Genomic DNA, 16,465 nt, shown 5'->3' with positions numbered 1-16,465 from the left:
AATGCTTTAGTTCTCAGCAACAGCAGAGATCAAACACCCCCTGCGTGCACCGGAATGAAACGGCAAGGGCAGGCATGACCTCATTTTTTGCCAAGTCTTTAGTCCCACTCTCCCCACTGGATCATCAGTAGAACATTAAAGGCAATATGGGCAGGGAGGGGAAAACAGAATAAGAAATCCCCAAGTACCTGAGAAAGCCCTGGTTGAAAGCCTTGCTGTTGGGCCAGAGAAGGTGGTGCCAAACGCGCATGTTGGGTGTTGAACAGATGACTTGTATCCATGTAAAATGCTGGGATTTGAGCTGTAGTACCTCAGGAAGAGCAATACAATTAGTACCTGATTCCAAAAATCTCCCTGCTAGAGAGGTTTTGATCAAGAGTTAGACATGCAGCCACTGCCATTACTTCCCAGCGTGGCAGCTACCAGAGAGCCTGGGAGAAGACACAGAACTGGAAAGCTGGTGTCCAACCAGTTTGGCATCTTTTCCAACTCTCCCTCAGAGTCTATCAATCTCACACAGGCATCTTAAATCCCACACAATTTTGGGGGGATGAGCAACAGATTCTGGCCAAAAAAAGGTATTTGGGTGAAGGAAGGGGAAGAACATGTTATAGTGTCGTGTAATTTAGGTTAACTCTATATAGGATTTTCTTTAAAGAAAATATATCACAATTCTAAGCTCCTGTAGCATTTTAAGAAAGAAATCAAGACAATCATTCTTGGTCTTAAATAGTGATCTACAGTTCTGCAACAGAAAAATGGTGCACTAAGAGACTCAAAATTACTTCCCTAAATGAACTCACACAGTACTATCTTTGTACTTACTGACAGAAACTTGCAGATTTAGAGCAAGACACAATTAGTGAATATTTGCTACAGAATGCTCTACATCATTCTGTCTTTACTGCAGAGAAAACCAGAACTAAAATCAACTCTGCAGCTTCAGAACTCCAAAAAAGCAGACACGTGGCTTCTCGGGCACAAACACCATTACCTGCTGCAGACTGGGACACGTAGACCTGGGGACTTTGCTGCTGCTGGGCAATGAGGGATGGCATGCAGCTCAGCTGGGAGAAGTGACTGGCAGAGGCCAGGCTGCTTGTCTGCAGCTGCTGGGGCTTCACTTTACAGATATTAGGAGGGTCAGAGGTGCTCGCAGTCTTCGTGCTCAGTGAAGAGGTGGTGTATGTTCCGGCTCCTGGGAGGGGAGAAGCAAGGGACACATCAATCAAAGATATTTCAAAGCCTCATCATTCAGTGGTCCAAGTTTTGGGACAGCTATGCAAGCACAGCAACAACTGGTAAAAACCACTGAAACCCAATGCAGCTGTTTCCATCAACATGACCAAAACACGAGACAATTCTGTTAAGTTCACTATAGGAAGTGTTGCAACTATAATACATCTCCTTCTCAGCTATAGGAGCCTACAAAAGTACTGCAGGAGGTATCTTGGTTAATTATGCAACAAAACACTGCAACATACAGTGGCTGAGCCCCGTGGCTGAGAGACACTTTTCCAAAAAAAGCTTTTTCTCAAACGCTTCAGCTGAGATTTGGGAATATATTCTAATATTCCAAGGCATGAAGACTTAACCAGGTATAGCATTTTTTGTTTGGTGCCAAGAACGAAGGTGGCAACCAGCACTGTTTGTGAAGAGCAGCTGGACATTTGCTCTGCCTTTTGTGAAGGGGGTTTATTATGAGTTCTTGAGGCTTTAACTCAAAAAGAAAGAGTACAAAGGAAAGTTGCAATGAGCTGGATATTAGAACTATCCTCTGCCCCAAAATCTACTTCGCTCTTTCCTTCATTCAGCTGAACAGAATGAAACCAATAAGGCAGCCAAGAGAAGTTTACCTCCTCTTTCAAGTCCATATAAGTAGCTTAGGAAGAGAGACATCTTAGTATAATTTTCAGCTGACTGAAGCGAAACAGGTGAAGTATTTCCCTGTTAGTTAAAAGGTATTTGGGAAGCTGCTGTTCAGATCTGACATTCCATACTAACATAAAATTTGTGAGCTTTGCATTTAACAACTCCAAAGGGAATCCAATCTCTTGAAGAACAAGGAACAATACAACAGGATACCACGATCTTGGCATGCGGTACCTGAGAGCGAAGTTGTGGGTGTAACTGAGGCCACAGGAATAGGAGGCATTGATGCACTAGAGAAGGAGCTGTAGGTGCCACTGCTTGGCCCAGTGTTGCCGCCACTGCTGCCGCCGCCACTGCCACCTGCGATAGGAGACGCTGCCGAGGTCACTGGAGAACTCTTCTCCCCCATGTTCGGGGAATTCTCCCATGCTTTGCGTGCAGACTCCATCTATTTAAAAGAAAATAAATTTTCTCATTTATTAAGAAGTGTCAACTAGTCAAACAGTCTTCCTCTTAACAGTTCTTGTCAGCCTAAAGGCAACTTGGGCTTCATGCGAGCCTCTTTTTGAATAGGCACCATAATCGTGCAACTCTGTTCATGCAAAAAGCATTCAGCCTGAAGTTGGAGCTTATCATCTGTTCCAACTGCACACGTGCACAGTTCATCATCTTAACACTCAGTGCTCAAAAGAGAGTTCACTCACACTAACTTGGCTTGGGTTTGTTTGACATGAAGAGCAAAGGCACAGTGAGCAAAAGAAAGGTAAGAAATTACTCTAAATATTTCCATCAAGTCCTTTACTTACAAGTTGCTTGGGCCATTTAAATGAAACGGCCCCTTGCTTTCTGGGTAAATCTGCTTTTGAGTGACCACCAAAAATATCTAATGCACACTTCAGTAAACATGACAGTAGTCAAGTTTAGATTTCCAAAGCAACTGCTGCTCAAGAAGCAATCACGAGCTGGCACAGCTTGTGCGCGCTGCTTTATATTAAAGCTAAAAATGCTTCGTGCTCCTCTACTTCTATAATAATTATGAGCTTATGTCTGCACAGCAAGGGAGATGAAACTCGAAATATTCTATACACAATTATACTCCAACAGAATTGGAAAGAACTATGGTTTTACTGCAGCCAATAAAATCTAATTATTGCTACATTAGACACACAATACAAAATCTAAATTAAGACACTTCTGAGGGACTACTGAAAGGGAAATATTAATGTTTCAGACTACACTCCCTAATTTAAAGGCTCAGACATGGTCCATGGATTTCTGTACAATATTCAGCTGTCTCCAGTTGAAACCAAAAATCTGCCAGCAGAGCTGGATGCCACAGGCTGGAATTGCTCACTTTAAGTTTCTCAAGGCCAGGTGGTGTCTTTAATGGTGTATATAAAGGGGCAAATACTCACCAACATGTCTGACCTCACTGCCTGGATCAAGAAAGTCCCCCCTAACTGGGACCTGCAGTCTCTGAAAGTCCTCCTGTCAACCCACCCTGCTTTACACTACTTAGGCACAGTCTAGACAGGCCAAACGTGGCTGAGGTTATTTGTCTGGATGCTTCAGAAGTGACAAAGTATCAGAGAAATATCAAAAGAAGTGGGTAAGAGGTATCAACACACACCCACGTGGAAAATGGGAGTTCTGTATTCTTCAAGAGAGTAAAGGGTGAGGAGGAAAACTTAGTTACACCTTGAATCCTTCAGAGGCAAGTCACCTAATTTCATTGTTGAGATCATCTTCCCCAGCAATCATTCTTTGTTTCTCCTACACATTCTCCTCCAAATTGATTTTGATTCTTACTGACAGGGCAAACTTCAAAATTTACTACTAACCTACTGTAAATTATTTTGCTTAAGTGTATTGTTTTGGCATTAAGAGAAAGTAAGTACCTGTGAATGTGTGAACAGAGGTACAGAAGCTTCTGCAATGTTCAGTGAGTTTCATGATGTCCTGGAGAAAGCACTGATAGCAAAAGCTACACAACTACAGCTACAGCTTAGAGTCCTGAGTTTTCTAACAGCTTTGCTTTCAGAGAGCTTCTGAACAACCTCTAACTTCTTAAGCCAAAAAAAAACATGCAAGAGAGATTGGTACACTTGGAATGTCTATGCAGCACCACCTACAGACCAGACGTGAAGGAGTAAGAGGCTCTAAATTTAGTGAGGCTGGGGTTAGTGCTGTAATTTCACTGCTCACTCAGTTATGGGGAAAGGAAGAGATCGTGGTTGCTTGAGGCTTCTCTTTATTGCCTTCCCACAGCAATAATGGTCCAGTACCCAAAACCTTCGCTGGAAATAAATCCCAGTGTGCATATCCTTCAGTGCACCAAAGTCTAAGTGATCAGAAAGTCAAAATGTGTCAGATTCCAGACCAGATGCTTACACAGGAATCTTAGAGGAAACCTCAGAACGTGGAAGGTCAGGCAGCTCAGTTTAAGAGGGCTTTGGACTTTCTTTTGTTCAGTTCCTCACCTACCAACAGCCCTATCAGCCAAGCCCTTAAGAGGATGTCTGTCTTAGTGAAGGTGTCTTTAGCAAAGTTACTCCAAGGAAATGAGACCTCAACAAGCCTTCCCATAGGAGCACCTTATACCTACACCATGGGAGAATGATGCCAAGTAGTGGGACTGATTATGGCTGAGTTCCCCACTGAGTCTCTTCACAGACAGCTCTCTGTGACAAGGGATGGAGGTAAGAGGAGGTGCAAGGAATTAATCCTTTATGGAGGCAGAACCTGGAGATCATGGTCTTTAAAGAGAAGGAAGGAAATGCTTTACTCTCTCCTGCTCCAAAAGTATCTAGTAAAAAAAGCAAGGATTATCCTGAAGAGGATGCCAAAAGAGCAGCTCTGCTCTGCCTGGACCAGAAGGCCTGTTGTGAAGTTGACAGTCTCAATGTGTGCTTCCAAACAAGCTTGTTGCCTTCAGCATTTGTAAACAGAAGGTAGAGCTCCAGTGGCTGGAATAAGGAAATTAGGGAGAAACAGTTTCCAAATGCTTTTCTGTTCAGATTTTCATCAGAAGGTTCTTCAAGGTAGCCTCAAAACATGAATCTTTGACATATTTTGTTACCACACATCCAAAATCTATCATCCACTGAGAAGCGACCAAAATCAGAACAGCAGAAAAAGGAAACTGCAGGATGAACGACATGAACACCATAGTTTGCTCCACAATGGTGTGTTGTCATACTCTTTGCAGTAACATTCCCACCTGTATTCCATGGGATTCAGATCTCCAGCTGCTAAACAGTCAGACCGCTATTGCAGACAATGCTTTCAGACGCCAGAAAGTCAGATTATGCTAACTGGTTACACAAGAATGCAACAGAAAACTAGGTTTTTGTTAAACTAGCTGTCCCTCTACAGTCCTCTCCCCACTTCTGCTGGTCTATTGTTTTAGAAAGATGTTATACTTTTTAGGAAATAAAGTGTTAACAAAAGAAAAGCAAAGATTCAACAAGAGGACATTAATATCTATCATCTGTAGAGAACACAAGCAAGCAGCTGTCAAATGACACCAGTGAGACAAGTCTCACTGGGATTGACAGGCAAGTTTCTCCAAAGTGTTAGTTCTGCATCCAATCTCTAGTTTAATTTCTTCAAAAAATTTAGAGAAACTAAGTTCAAGCATCACTCTTCCTCAATACTAGAAGCAGCAACAATGCTTCTACTGGTTCAGTCACCTGCAGTCACAATCACAAAGCAGATCTAGGACACCAAAAAAATGAAAAAGACCAACAACTTCTAAAAATACAGTAGCAAAGCTAGAGCCCAACTCTGTGTTAGTGAGTTATACAATGCAGTCCAAAATCTAACAAAATAGGAAAACACCATTCAAAATATTCTACACACTTGCTCTACCCTGGAGAGCAGAAAACAACAGAACATTTATAACACAACCAAACACGTTCTGACTCGCTGATCTAACTGCCCTTCAGAGACACCAGCACACCGTCTACATTTCACCATTTGGAACTTCAGCCATCCAACTCCAAATGACATTATCACTGCACCAAAAGCTTACAGCTAAGAAGAAATCAAGCAACTCCTTAAAGCCTTTAATACCAAACCAGGCAACTTATTTTAAGCTAAACTCTCAAAAATCCTCATTGGATTCTGATGGTTTGCCATGAGCACCATGGTACAATGCTAAAACACCGGGATCTTGGTTTTCAGGGCAGTGGGAGCCAAGACTGGTTGAGATGCCAAGTGTTAATGCAAAACGGGGTTAGAAATTTATAATTTAAATGCATCTTTTGATAGAGTCTCGTGTTTCAGCCATCCATTTATATGCAAAAGCAGTTCAGCAGAGGAAACAAAGGAAGGCTCTAAAAAAAGGTTCACCAGCAAGTTCTCCATTAACTTTTTCCCCTGCATGCAAGAAAACGACCCTTAGAGGGATGTGGTACATACCTTGAGGGTGAGGTCGACGGTAGCGGGAGAAACTGGAGTTAGGCTGGAGCTCTGTTGTAAAGTCTCCCTCCTAGGGAGGGGAAGGGTGTGGGGCAGGGGCACCTGAAAGGCAGGCAACACATATCACATTCTAACTACGTCTACTAGAAAAGCCCCAGAAAGCAAAGCTCAAGCTTTATCAAGTGAGCTACAATTTCTTCAAGGCTTGAGCATTTGGCAGGGAGATTCTGATAAAATAAGGTGAAAATTTGGTAGGCAGGGAAAGGCCATTCAGCAGGTGCCAAGATGCTTCTCATCTCTTAAAGAGGCTGAAGACCAAGGTTCTAAGGTGTCCACGTCCTCTGTATAAACAATCACCAATTGTCTGTTTTGGGATTTAACTTCCAGTACCATTTCAGTTTACTGATATGCAAAAATTCTCCCCAAGCCAAATCTGTCCTTTTTTGTACCAATACAGTACGTGGGGCTTCAGGACCTTGAGTTCTGAGATGTAGTTTGTGAAAAGAGGAAGCTTTTATAGACCTGCAAAGTCACGGGACCATGAAACAAACTAAACCAGATTTGCCATCCAATAACTGAACTCAGTTATTTTCTCTTTCAAAAGATGAAAGATGTGATACTTGGGGAAAGAAACTTGACATAATGCTATTGCTATCTTTGCCTATGAAAACACCAACGCATTTCCTAGAAGGTTCAAAGGAAATGCATCAAAAACACTGCAGTGGCCAGTCTATTACTTCTAGCCATTCCTTTCTCCATTCATAGCACAGCTAATGGACTTCCACTGGATGAGATAAGGCTAATCCAAAAGACAGATACTGAAGCTTTGAAGCAGGGGATGGCACAGATCCTTTGTGGCCAGGAACCCCTAATTCCTGTGTTAGAAATTCAACTCCCACATCCACAGGGATAGGATATCATTAACACAAAAGAATTCAGTCTTCCAAACTAACCACCAAAGGCACAAACCACAACACTACCACAAAAGCCAGCAGAAGAATAAGAAGTTCAACCAGTAATGCTTCAAAATGATGCTGCAGTAAGCTGAAAAGCATTTTTAGATGGAATTCACAAAACATCCTCATAAAAAACTAAGATCCTACTGTATGATTCTTCTTTCCCCAACCAATGTGACTCTCAGCTAATTCTATTTCTGCTACTCAAACAACAAAAATCACAAGATCCAAGCTCCCTGATGTCCCAGCACACTCAAGTCACAACCCAGCTGGTTCTCTCAATCACTATGCCACGCTCACACAGTCAGCATCACTGGCTTTGAGGACTGCAAACATCTCACCTCCACAGCAACTGAACACCTGAAAGCCTCCTGTCTGCTTTCACAAACCATTCAGCTGCTCCCATTCTATGCAGTTGTTGTGATTTCAGGCTACAGTTCAAAACTGCTTTGTTTGTAAAAGCCTTTTTTCAACCTCGGGTACAGAACTTTGCTACTGGTACCAGGGGTCAAGTCCCAACTGGGACCAAGAACACACTCCCTTATTATGCCTATCTTTGCTTTTTTAGAATTGTCCCTATGAACATCTCCACTTTCTGTGCTCTTTAGCTCACTGTGATTGTTCAAAAGACAAGAAAATACCTGAAGAATTCATGAGCAGGTACTAATCAACCCAAATGTCCTTCAGAGTAAGATTACTGGGTAACACAGAGCTAGTTCACATGAAAGGAACCTGTTGACTTGTTTACTGAAGGCACTTTTTGGTGCTTTAAAGAAGTGTGAAAATATTTTCTTGTCTTCAAAGTCAAGATGATCACTGCAATAGACTTACGTTCGTCACCAAAGTCTCCTCCATTTTTGTACTGCTAGTAGCCACTGTGTTAGGATGAGAAGAAGGTGTAGTGTAGTCTGTTACAGACTCCTGTGAAGAAAAACAATTCCATTAAAATATCTCCCTTACCTAAATTAAGATTCAAATTTCTTGGACAGGTGTCAGCCTTCCTACAGGAGCTGCTCACCAAGCAACAGAAGATTAGAACTTCACACCATTTTTTTTCTTAGAAGGCATGTCTGGCAATCCTTATTGCTGACCCTGCTACTGAGGTCAGAAGAATTCTTGGGAGATTACAGTTTGCCTCATGACCTCACAATGTACATCTGGAGACAAGTCAAAACACAGTGTAAAGCAAGAACACTCAGAGCAATGTACTGCCTGGGCACTTTAATAATGAACTGTGGTGGTGCAACCAATGATCATTTGTCACCCAAGATGCTTTAGCTATCTATGGGCACTTTTAGCCTACTTTAAAAGTAAAATATATTGGCTGAAAGCTTTCTGTAGCTTTAAATAAATACAGAAATTTCTTACTATGACAAGCAAGGCGCTCCAGATTGAAAAGAACACAAAGGGATGGTTGCAATTTGCAAAACAATTTTCTTTTTCCTGTAAGTCTTGTCTCAGAAAGTCACAAGATTCTCTGGATGGTGCAGGCTACCTCCTCATTTCTACACTGGGTAGTGACTTCAAAGAAGAAAAGGACTGAGGTTTCCAGTCTACCCAGAGGTTTTCCTTGAAGCTGGTCTGTCACAGTGAAGTGGACCCTACTGTGCTCAAAAAACAAGGTCCACTGCCATGACCCTTTGCTGCAGGCAGTGACTAGTTGAAGATATAAAAGGCCTGAGGAAAGTGCCTCCTTGAACACTGCCAGCCCTCAGAGAATGACCTACAGTAAACCAAGAGGGCATTGGTACTTCTGTGAGCCCTGTTCAGTGCTGGTTTGCAGTTCTCACCACTGTCATCTACTGAGCATGTTCTGGACGGGCAAACAGGTGTTAACAGAACCTGACCCAGAGACTTTGCCAGAGAAATGGTGTCATCCTGGACTAGCCAAGATCCACTCTCTAGCAAGCACTGCAAACTCCAAAGTTTTACATGTCTGAAGCTCAGGAAAGGCTCTATCGTCCATTCAGAACCAAACACTGCAAAGGAACTGAAGGACAAATTAGCAGCAAAACTATTATTGAGTGCCTGGACTTGCCAATACATAATGATTTTGAAGGCAAAAACTATAAAATGCTTGTTTAATTGCATCCAACCAGTATGACAATAAGTTATTAAAATAGTGCACACTCAATTTACTCCTCAAGCCTACGGCAATGTCTCCTAAAAAGCACTGAGATACTGACAAATAACAAAGAATCTTCCTTAAAAGGAGGAGCTCATTTTGGCAAATGACTAGGACAAGCTAAACCATAACGGGGTGAGAGAGGACACAATTTGCACATCAACTTACTTTTATATTCCTGAAGAAAACAGAGAACTATTTTCTCCATTTAGTTACTTCCTTTACTTGTTAAACTGGTGAAATACAAGATATATGATGCTTCCCATAATCCCAACTACTAAACTGCAAGTTGCACATTTGTACTGAATTCCAACAGGCAACCTTAGACTGGATAAAACAAAGCAAGCACACAAGGCTGCTTTAATCACAAGGGCCTTCTAATGAACTGGTTTCTTGTTTTTTTTAGGATGCGTTCCTCAGTAAGAAAAAGGAAGTTTTTACTGTGACATTATTAGAAATCCTTCAAGGTTTGGATGCAGTTTTTACAGGGTTCAGAACTAAAATTCCTTACAAAAGAAATCAGATCAAGACTAATGGCAGCTTTCTCACTTTGCAAACTCACAGCACAAGAAACCCCTTTTTACTAGAATTAAAACCAAAGCACTGTACCAGCTCTGGTGCCCTCAGAAGTGTATGTGCAATGCTGAACCATCCTATAAGGGTGTTTTACGTGCTGAACACGCAGACCAGACAATGCTTTAGCTGTAAGAACACCACTCCATAAACTGTAGGTTAATAACCATCCTTCATTTCCTGGTACATTAAGTCCAGGAATCTGTTAGATATGGCTTAACACCATAATGTTTTGTAATTCAATTAAAGTGATTCTCTTGTACAACTGTTTGAAAAACCCAACTGATTAGTTCGTTATAAACTAGTAACAGCTAGAGCAAAAAGCTGTTCATGCTTTTTTTGGAGTTATCTACAAGTTATTTATATCTGAAGGAAAAGAACAGGCAAACCTTTTATAACTACCTACTTTTCTCTTAAGAAGATCACAAAACCTCAAGTGACTTGATGAACAAAGGACAAGGCAGACCTCAGAGCTGACCTTGCTGTAAAGGATCAGAGTATTCTACAGGATTAATTAGCTATTTGATTTGCTCCTGATTTGCATAAATCACCCAAACTAGAGCTTGAAAGATACTCAAGATATTCTGAAAAACAGCCTGTGTCCTTTTAGACCTGATCTCTGTAAGACACAACTACCTGTGCAAATACCTGGTGCCCACAGCCAGGTACTGACTGTTCCTGTGATCTGAAAACTTCAAACCTTTAGACATGGATAGGTGGGGAAAGGCAAGGGGTAAGGTGTGTTTCCCAATTCAGAAATGGACACATCAGATTGCCTTTACTACAAAAACACTGCAAAATCCAAGAGAAACAGTTGCAATTGCTCCAGAGCATCATGCTCATGTTCTAAACAAACATCTCACCAGTAAGAGTTGATTTAGATTTATACAGTTTCTAAGGTAAAACAGTCTTGCATGATTAAATGCACATGCTCTTATCAAGATGTTTGTTTTGGAATGGATGGGGTACTCTTACAAAGCTTCTGAAGGAGGACAGCTGGCTTTTACAGACATTTAAATCATCAAATACACCAAGTGTGCCTTCCTAGAAGCTGAGCAGTAATCTTTGAGAAGGATGTTAAAGAGCATCAAAAGAGAAGGTTTGCTAAAACTTCAACACCTGACACTGAAAAAACAGGTTAAAGATGTCAAAACTTCTTCCATCATTAATGAGCGATGGAAAGAGTACAAAGACAAGAAAAAGCAGTTGCAATACACAAGAAGTCCAAGGCCAGAGCAGTATTTGAACCCCTTTTAAAAGCCACTTTAAAAAGTAGTAAGGTTTATTGCAGGTTTATTCCTGCATAATCTAGATGAAAGTTATCTTATCCAATAAATTTGCAGGTTGTTGGATCAACTTCCATGGAATTAAATATAAAATATACCCACTTCTTTCCTAGAAAAAAACACGAACTTACTGATGCTCCAGGAACTACTCATGACAGAGGAATTCAAAAGCAAACAAACCTGGTGCTGTTAGGACTGGAGTATTTAGGCCTATTATTAAAGGCTTCTTTTAGCAAACACTTAATGAGGAAAAATTATATGCAACACAAACTGGAAAGTTTCCTTTCACTCTGGTCCTCCTTCCAGAAGACAGAAGCTGGGTGCTTTAATTCTGCGGTAATTCAAAGAACCCTGGCAACCCATGTTTAACTAAGATTAGACAGGCACAAAATCCAGACTCTCCTTTTGAAGAACTCATCCTTTAAAAATACAATTGTAGAGAGTAAATTCTACTGATTTTAGTAGAGCTACTCGATTATACTGAGTTAGCCTGCATAACAGAGATATGTTTCCTATTCTGTGTGTGGCTTAGAAAAAGCATCTCCTCCCATGTTGGGCTCTGCTCACAGGAGCTGGTAAGACAGTGAGAAAGCACAGGATACAGACAAACAGCCTTCTTACCAAATACCCAAGCAAGTTGGTGTTTACTGCTCTACACTTCTGATTCCCATACAAGAAGGGCACTTTGTCCTTTTCTGGGATGAACATAAACCACTCACTGCTACTTACGGGAAGGAAAGATGGAAACGGGCAGGAAGGATGAGAAATCCCAGCACTGAATTTTCTTAAGTATTTGCCATTCCACTCAAAAATCAAGTTTACAGCTACCATGGTTGGACACAAATATCCTCCCTAACACTATAACAACACTTCACTGAGAGAACAGAGCATCTTCTGCCTGCATGGCACCTTGGCAAAAAGCTGCCAAAACTGTCCTGTGCTTTGGTTTTTTGCAACTGCGGGTGACAAGGATCAGTTGTGAGTGGTCCACATTTCAGATTCTTCAACTCATAATGGAACTTTAGCAGAGAATCAGTTTTCCTTAATGGCATCAGAAGATTCCTGATTAAGACTAGGATGACTGAAACAGCACACAACAAACAAAACTGCTTCTCAAACATACAAGAAGCATTTTTCCCTTACCAAAGAAGGTGTAACTATTAACTAGGAGCTACTCAAACTGCATGGCTCTTTTGTATTTGAGAGATGACAACCATAGCTCCGTAGCTCTTGCTCAAGACACAATGCTGCAGTCCCCACACAGGCCCTTAGGCTAAAAGGAGAGCACCTCTGGGGACGTTTTTCAGCCAGTGCTATCAATGCAGCACAGCTCAGAACTGAGCTGTGGAACAATGAATACTGAGAGAAAGTCTCCATCTCACTGTTAAACAGTTATAAAGAAGTCAGAGTAGTTCTGTGCAAACTACTATTATGAGTCCTCAGTATCCTGAAGTTCTGCCAGGGATATCTTGAAAGTGTCCAAGCCCAGAGGACCTGACAAACAGACCCTTTAGGTAAACAGAACAAGCCTTATCCAATGCCTTAGCACATTCCTAGTTTAGAGGTTTCTCTTTTCACAGAACAGCACTTATTTCACAGCTACAGGTCATCCATGCACTCAACCAGCAATCATACACACTACTGCACTCCAGTTCTCTGCTGGAAGTCATCTTGCATCCATCACATTTATCTGAATTTACAGGCTCTGCCTACACCAGGCAACACTCAGGACTGAGTGCTCCCATCCATACGGCAGCAGGAGTTTAAAATCTCGCCAGCCGGTCTCTGCACAGGGTGTGACAAACAGCACATCTCCTACTGTTCCTGCAGAGCTGTTACTCAAGCAGTACCAATGTTTCATATCTGCTGTTCAGTGGGCTCTGCTGTCCAGGTGACTACCACCAAGTGGCAATTACCTCACTGCAATCACATTTTACATACAGTGCTCAGTTACTTGTCAGTGGTTTTCTTACCTTTGTGTTTGTTCCAAACTCTGGAGCAGATACAGATATCATCGTTCCTATTTCCGTGCTCAGTTCACTCGTTGCTTTGGTTTCCTTTGTAGTAACAGGTTCTGGACTTCTGACAGAGGTGGGAGATGGCTTCTCCTGTCCTTCAGGCTCTCCCTGCTGGGCATCCTTCACCTTTCTGTTCTTTAAAGAACGCTCTTTCCCAATAGGACCAGGCTTATACTCTTTGTTTTCTACCGGACTCAAGTCTGGAAGCTAAGTTAGTGTGAACTTGTCAGTGACGTCTTCCCTGCTATGTCCTATCCAACAAGAATACTCTGACATGCTTAAAGTAAGTATTTAAATATAACAAAGCTTTCCTGAAGGGTAAGCATTTCCTAACAGAAAAATCATTTTACACTACGTTTGCAATATGTCCATGAAATGCATTAATTTTGAACATTTGGAATTTAAACCATTGTTTTTGAGCAATACATTTTTAATGTGAAGTGGTAGAGTTCAACTAAAATAAGATGTAGTTAAAATCTACACAGGAAAGTCAGCTTGACTGTCCTTACAAGAAAGGCAGAAAAAAGTACAGAAAAGCACAAAATACAGAAAAGCAGAAAAACATACAGAAGCCACATGACTGTGTGTACACACAGGTTATTTTCATTTCAGAGAATCAGGAATTTACAGGGCCTCAGGAAACTAGAACAGAAGACCCTACCTTCATTTAAAGTTATCCTGACATATGGATGTTGGCAGCATTTTTCCCGGGGAACTGATCACTAAGGGAATATCCAGAAAAAATAGAACACCTACGCACAAGTGTTGCCTTCCACTGCAGACACCATGGTTGGAATAACTGCTGCAATTCAATAGTTTCTTTATGTGCAGCTAAACTAAAGCAGAATGAAGGGCCTTAGGGAGCCTGAATGCTCTGCTGTTTCAATAGTCGTGTCCTTTCTGGCTTCACTTCACTACTGAGCAGAACAAGAATTCCTTAAAGCCAGTCCTTAAAATCCTATTCCTTAAGCTTTGATAGTGGAAAGACAGAAGCTGCTGGTATTGTCCCTATAAATACAAACCAGCTGTCTCAGCAGTAGATGAAGACTCTCTACAATATGATGGCTTTGGAAGGGTGGAGTTTCCCAAAGGCATTTGGTACCTCAGGAGGCCAGCAGAGAATGGCTTTTGCGGGGGAGGAAGGAAACAAAGCAGGATCATTGCCTGAGCTCTGAAACGCTGCAATCAGGAACATCAGGCCCACCTCACCCAAATAATTTTTGCCCTAATAGTTGACAGAGGCTGAAATACTTCCAGGCACTTCAAGGTCACACTTAGAAAGGCAAATTGCTTTGTTTCAAGTATGATCCTCTTACATTGCCCATATTAGTTCATACCAACCTCCAATCCTGAACATAAGCTTGTATTTAGGCCTCACAGCAAACAATATCACCACGGGGGTGAGGGGCGTGTAGGAAATGTTTGTTTGTTGGGATTTTTTTTTTGCCATCAAGACAGTTAAAGGATTACAGCCCCCTCATCCAAAAGTGCAAAAAAAATGTTAACCTCAAATTAATTTACCATTTAGTCACACATGTCTTTCAATAAAACCTGCAGGGTTCTTGATAGCTATAACCAAGCAGAAAAAAGGAACTTTCTACACTATGCAGACTCCTTATTTAACTTTGGAGTTCAGCATCTGTAAGTGATTTTATGTGGGCAGTTTTAAGCATGCTGCAGTATATCTGAGATATGGGTTACTGCAATTCACCAGCAGTTTTAACTACTGCATATTCTCTGCTGTATGTGTTTTATAGTTTGCAATAAAAGCCATTAACTGCAACATCCCACTCGGGGTCTCATACAGAAGAAGTTTAATTCATTTTATGTGTGACCACACTTGCAGATTTCAGCTCTTTTTTTCTGGGGGTGGGGGGAAAAACAACCAACCATCAAAAACCAAACAAGCAACACAAAAAAACACCCAGTCTTCTCTAAAGACAAAAGGGCTTTAATTACACCAGGACTGCTGCCAAATCTCAGACACCGAGAGGGACTGAAATAGCCAATTCTAAAAGTCACCAGCCACGTTTATCTGCTGTAACTGTCTCTTTCTGGGAGTTAGAAGCTGGTGCTGAGTGGTAGTGATGCACAGATTACTGTGCACTGGAGGTGGAAATAACAGAAATGTAGGTTTCATGAACGTGAAAGATCCCCAAGTGTAATCTAAATGACAAAAGGAGAAAGTATTCCTCCTTATGAATGGTAACAATAGAAATACAAGACGGTGATGATCAAACAGAGCCCCTAAACCTATGGAAGGCAAGCAACAATTATTTTCTTAAACTGAGATAAGTTTGATTACCTAATTAGTATTACTCAGTTTTAGGAAATATAAAAAGGGAATGCAGTTTTTATGGGTCTAGTCCTGACTGAATGACTGTTCTATTCTTTGTAACCTTCTTTTGGCTGAACTTCTCTAAGTTTACAAGTTTGTACTGAAATTATGACCTTTTACCTTTTGTGCTTTGATGGGTCCAGCCCGAGGCTGCTTCTGTCTTTGCTCTTTTGGTTCTGGTAACTTGTCTGTGGACTTCTCAGAAAGTACAGGGCCAATTTCATTGTCACTGCCACTGGAAGCTGGGGCTCCAAACTGAATAGTTTCTATTCCAAGATCAACTCCACCTTCTTGTCCAGGCTTTGTCCCCTAGTCAAAAGGCAAACATTTAACTCATTATGAAAAATTTCTGTATCAATACAATGACTACGGTTCAGAAAAGAGCACAAAGAATGCTCAGCTGAAAACCACTAAATGGGTACTTTTATCTTCTGCCAGCAAAAGTATTGTTTGTGACTGCAACAGATTTGCAAGAATAAACAATGTCTCAATGTACACTTCCTCCTCCTCAAATATTGTATTGTTTATACAAGCTCAAGAAAAAAGCAGTGAAGAAATATGTAAACACAATCAAGATCAAGAGGCACAAGTACAGTATCAAAATGTCCAGAGTAAGGTTCACAACATTCTCCTGAAAGTTCAACACTTAATGTTCAATTCCAGAGGAACAGTAATAAATTTAAAAATATTTCCAGATCTGTTATGCAGTTAAAATGGTCTCCTAAGACAGCTGTCTCACATTCCTGCAGTTTAAAACAATTAAGACCAAGAAAGTAAAACCACAGCACTTTAAATGTAAAATTTAGGACTATGCAAATTCCATGGGATAAGCAGAGATAATATAGTTATAAAGCACCTACTGCTTTTTGCATCTC

The 16,465-nt window shown here is 41.2% G+C and overlaps 1 protein-coding gene across 6 annotated transcripts in view; it reads right to left on the bottom strand.

Moving 5' to 3' along the window:
- Positions 1 to 16,465, bottom strand: part of PRRC2C (proline rich coiled-coil 2C) — a 68,474-nt gene that overhangs the window by 13,578 nt on the left and 38,431 nt on the right. For 4 of the 6 annotated variants that reach the window (XM_027694589.1, XM_027694591.1, XM_027694592.1 and 1 more), the window contains exons 21-27: positions 15,711 to 15,899; positions 13,208 to 13,459; positions 8,082 to 8,171; positions 6,295 to 6,396; positions 2,107 to 2,320; positions 995 to 1,198; positions 189 to 301 (exon numbers count right to left, since the gene is read on the bottom strand). In XM_027694589.1, the coding sequence (XP_027550390.1) occupies positions 189 to 301; positions 995 to 1,198; positions 2,107 to 2,320; positions 6,295 to 6,396; positions 8,082 to 8,171; positions 13,208 to 13,459; positions 15,711 to 15,899 (1,164 nt within the window). The remainder of the gene's footprint in view (positions 1 to 188; positions 302 to 994; positions 1,199 to 2,106; positions 2,321 to 6,294; positions 6,397 to 8,081; positions 8,172 to 13,207; positions 13,460 to 15,710; positions 15,900 to 16,465) is intronic. The other 2 variants (XM_027694593.1, XM_027694594.1) reach the window with 2 other exon arrangements.

Source organism: Neopelma chrysocephalum, unplaced genomic scaffold (genome assembly GCF_003984885.1).
Source record: "Neopelma chrysocephalum unplaced genomic scaffold, ASM398488v2 Primary Assembly neopelma1_98, whole genome shotgun sequence".
Lineage (NCBI taxonomy): Eukaryota > Metazoa > Chordata > Aves > Passeriformes > Pipridae > Neopelma > Neopelma chrysocephalum.
This window is presented reverse-complemented; position numbering and strand designations above follow the sequence as displayed.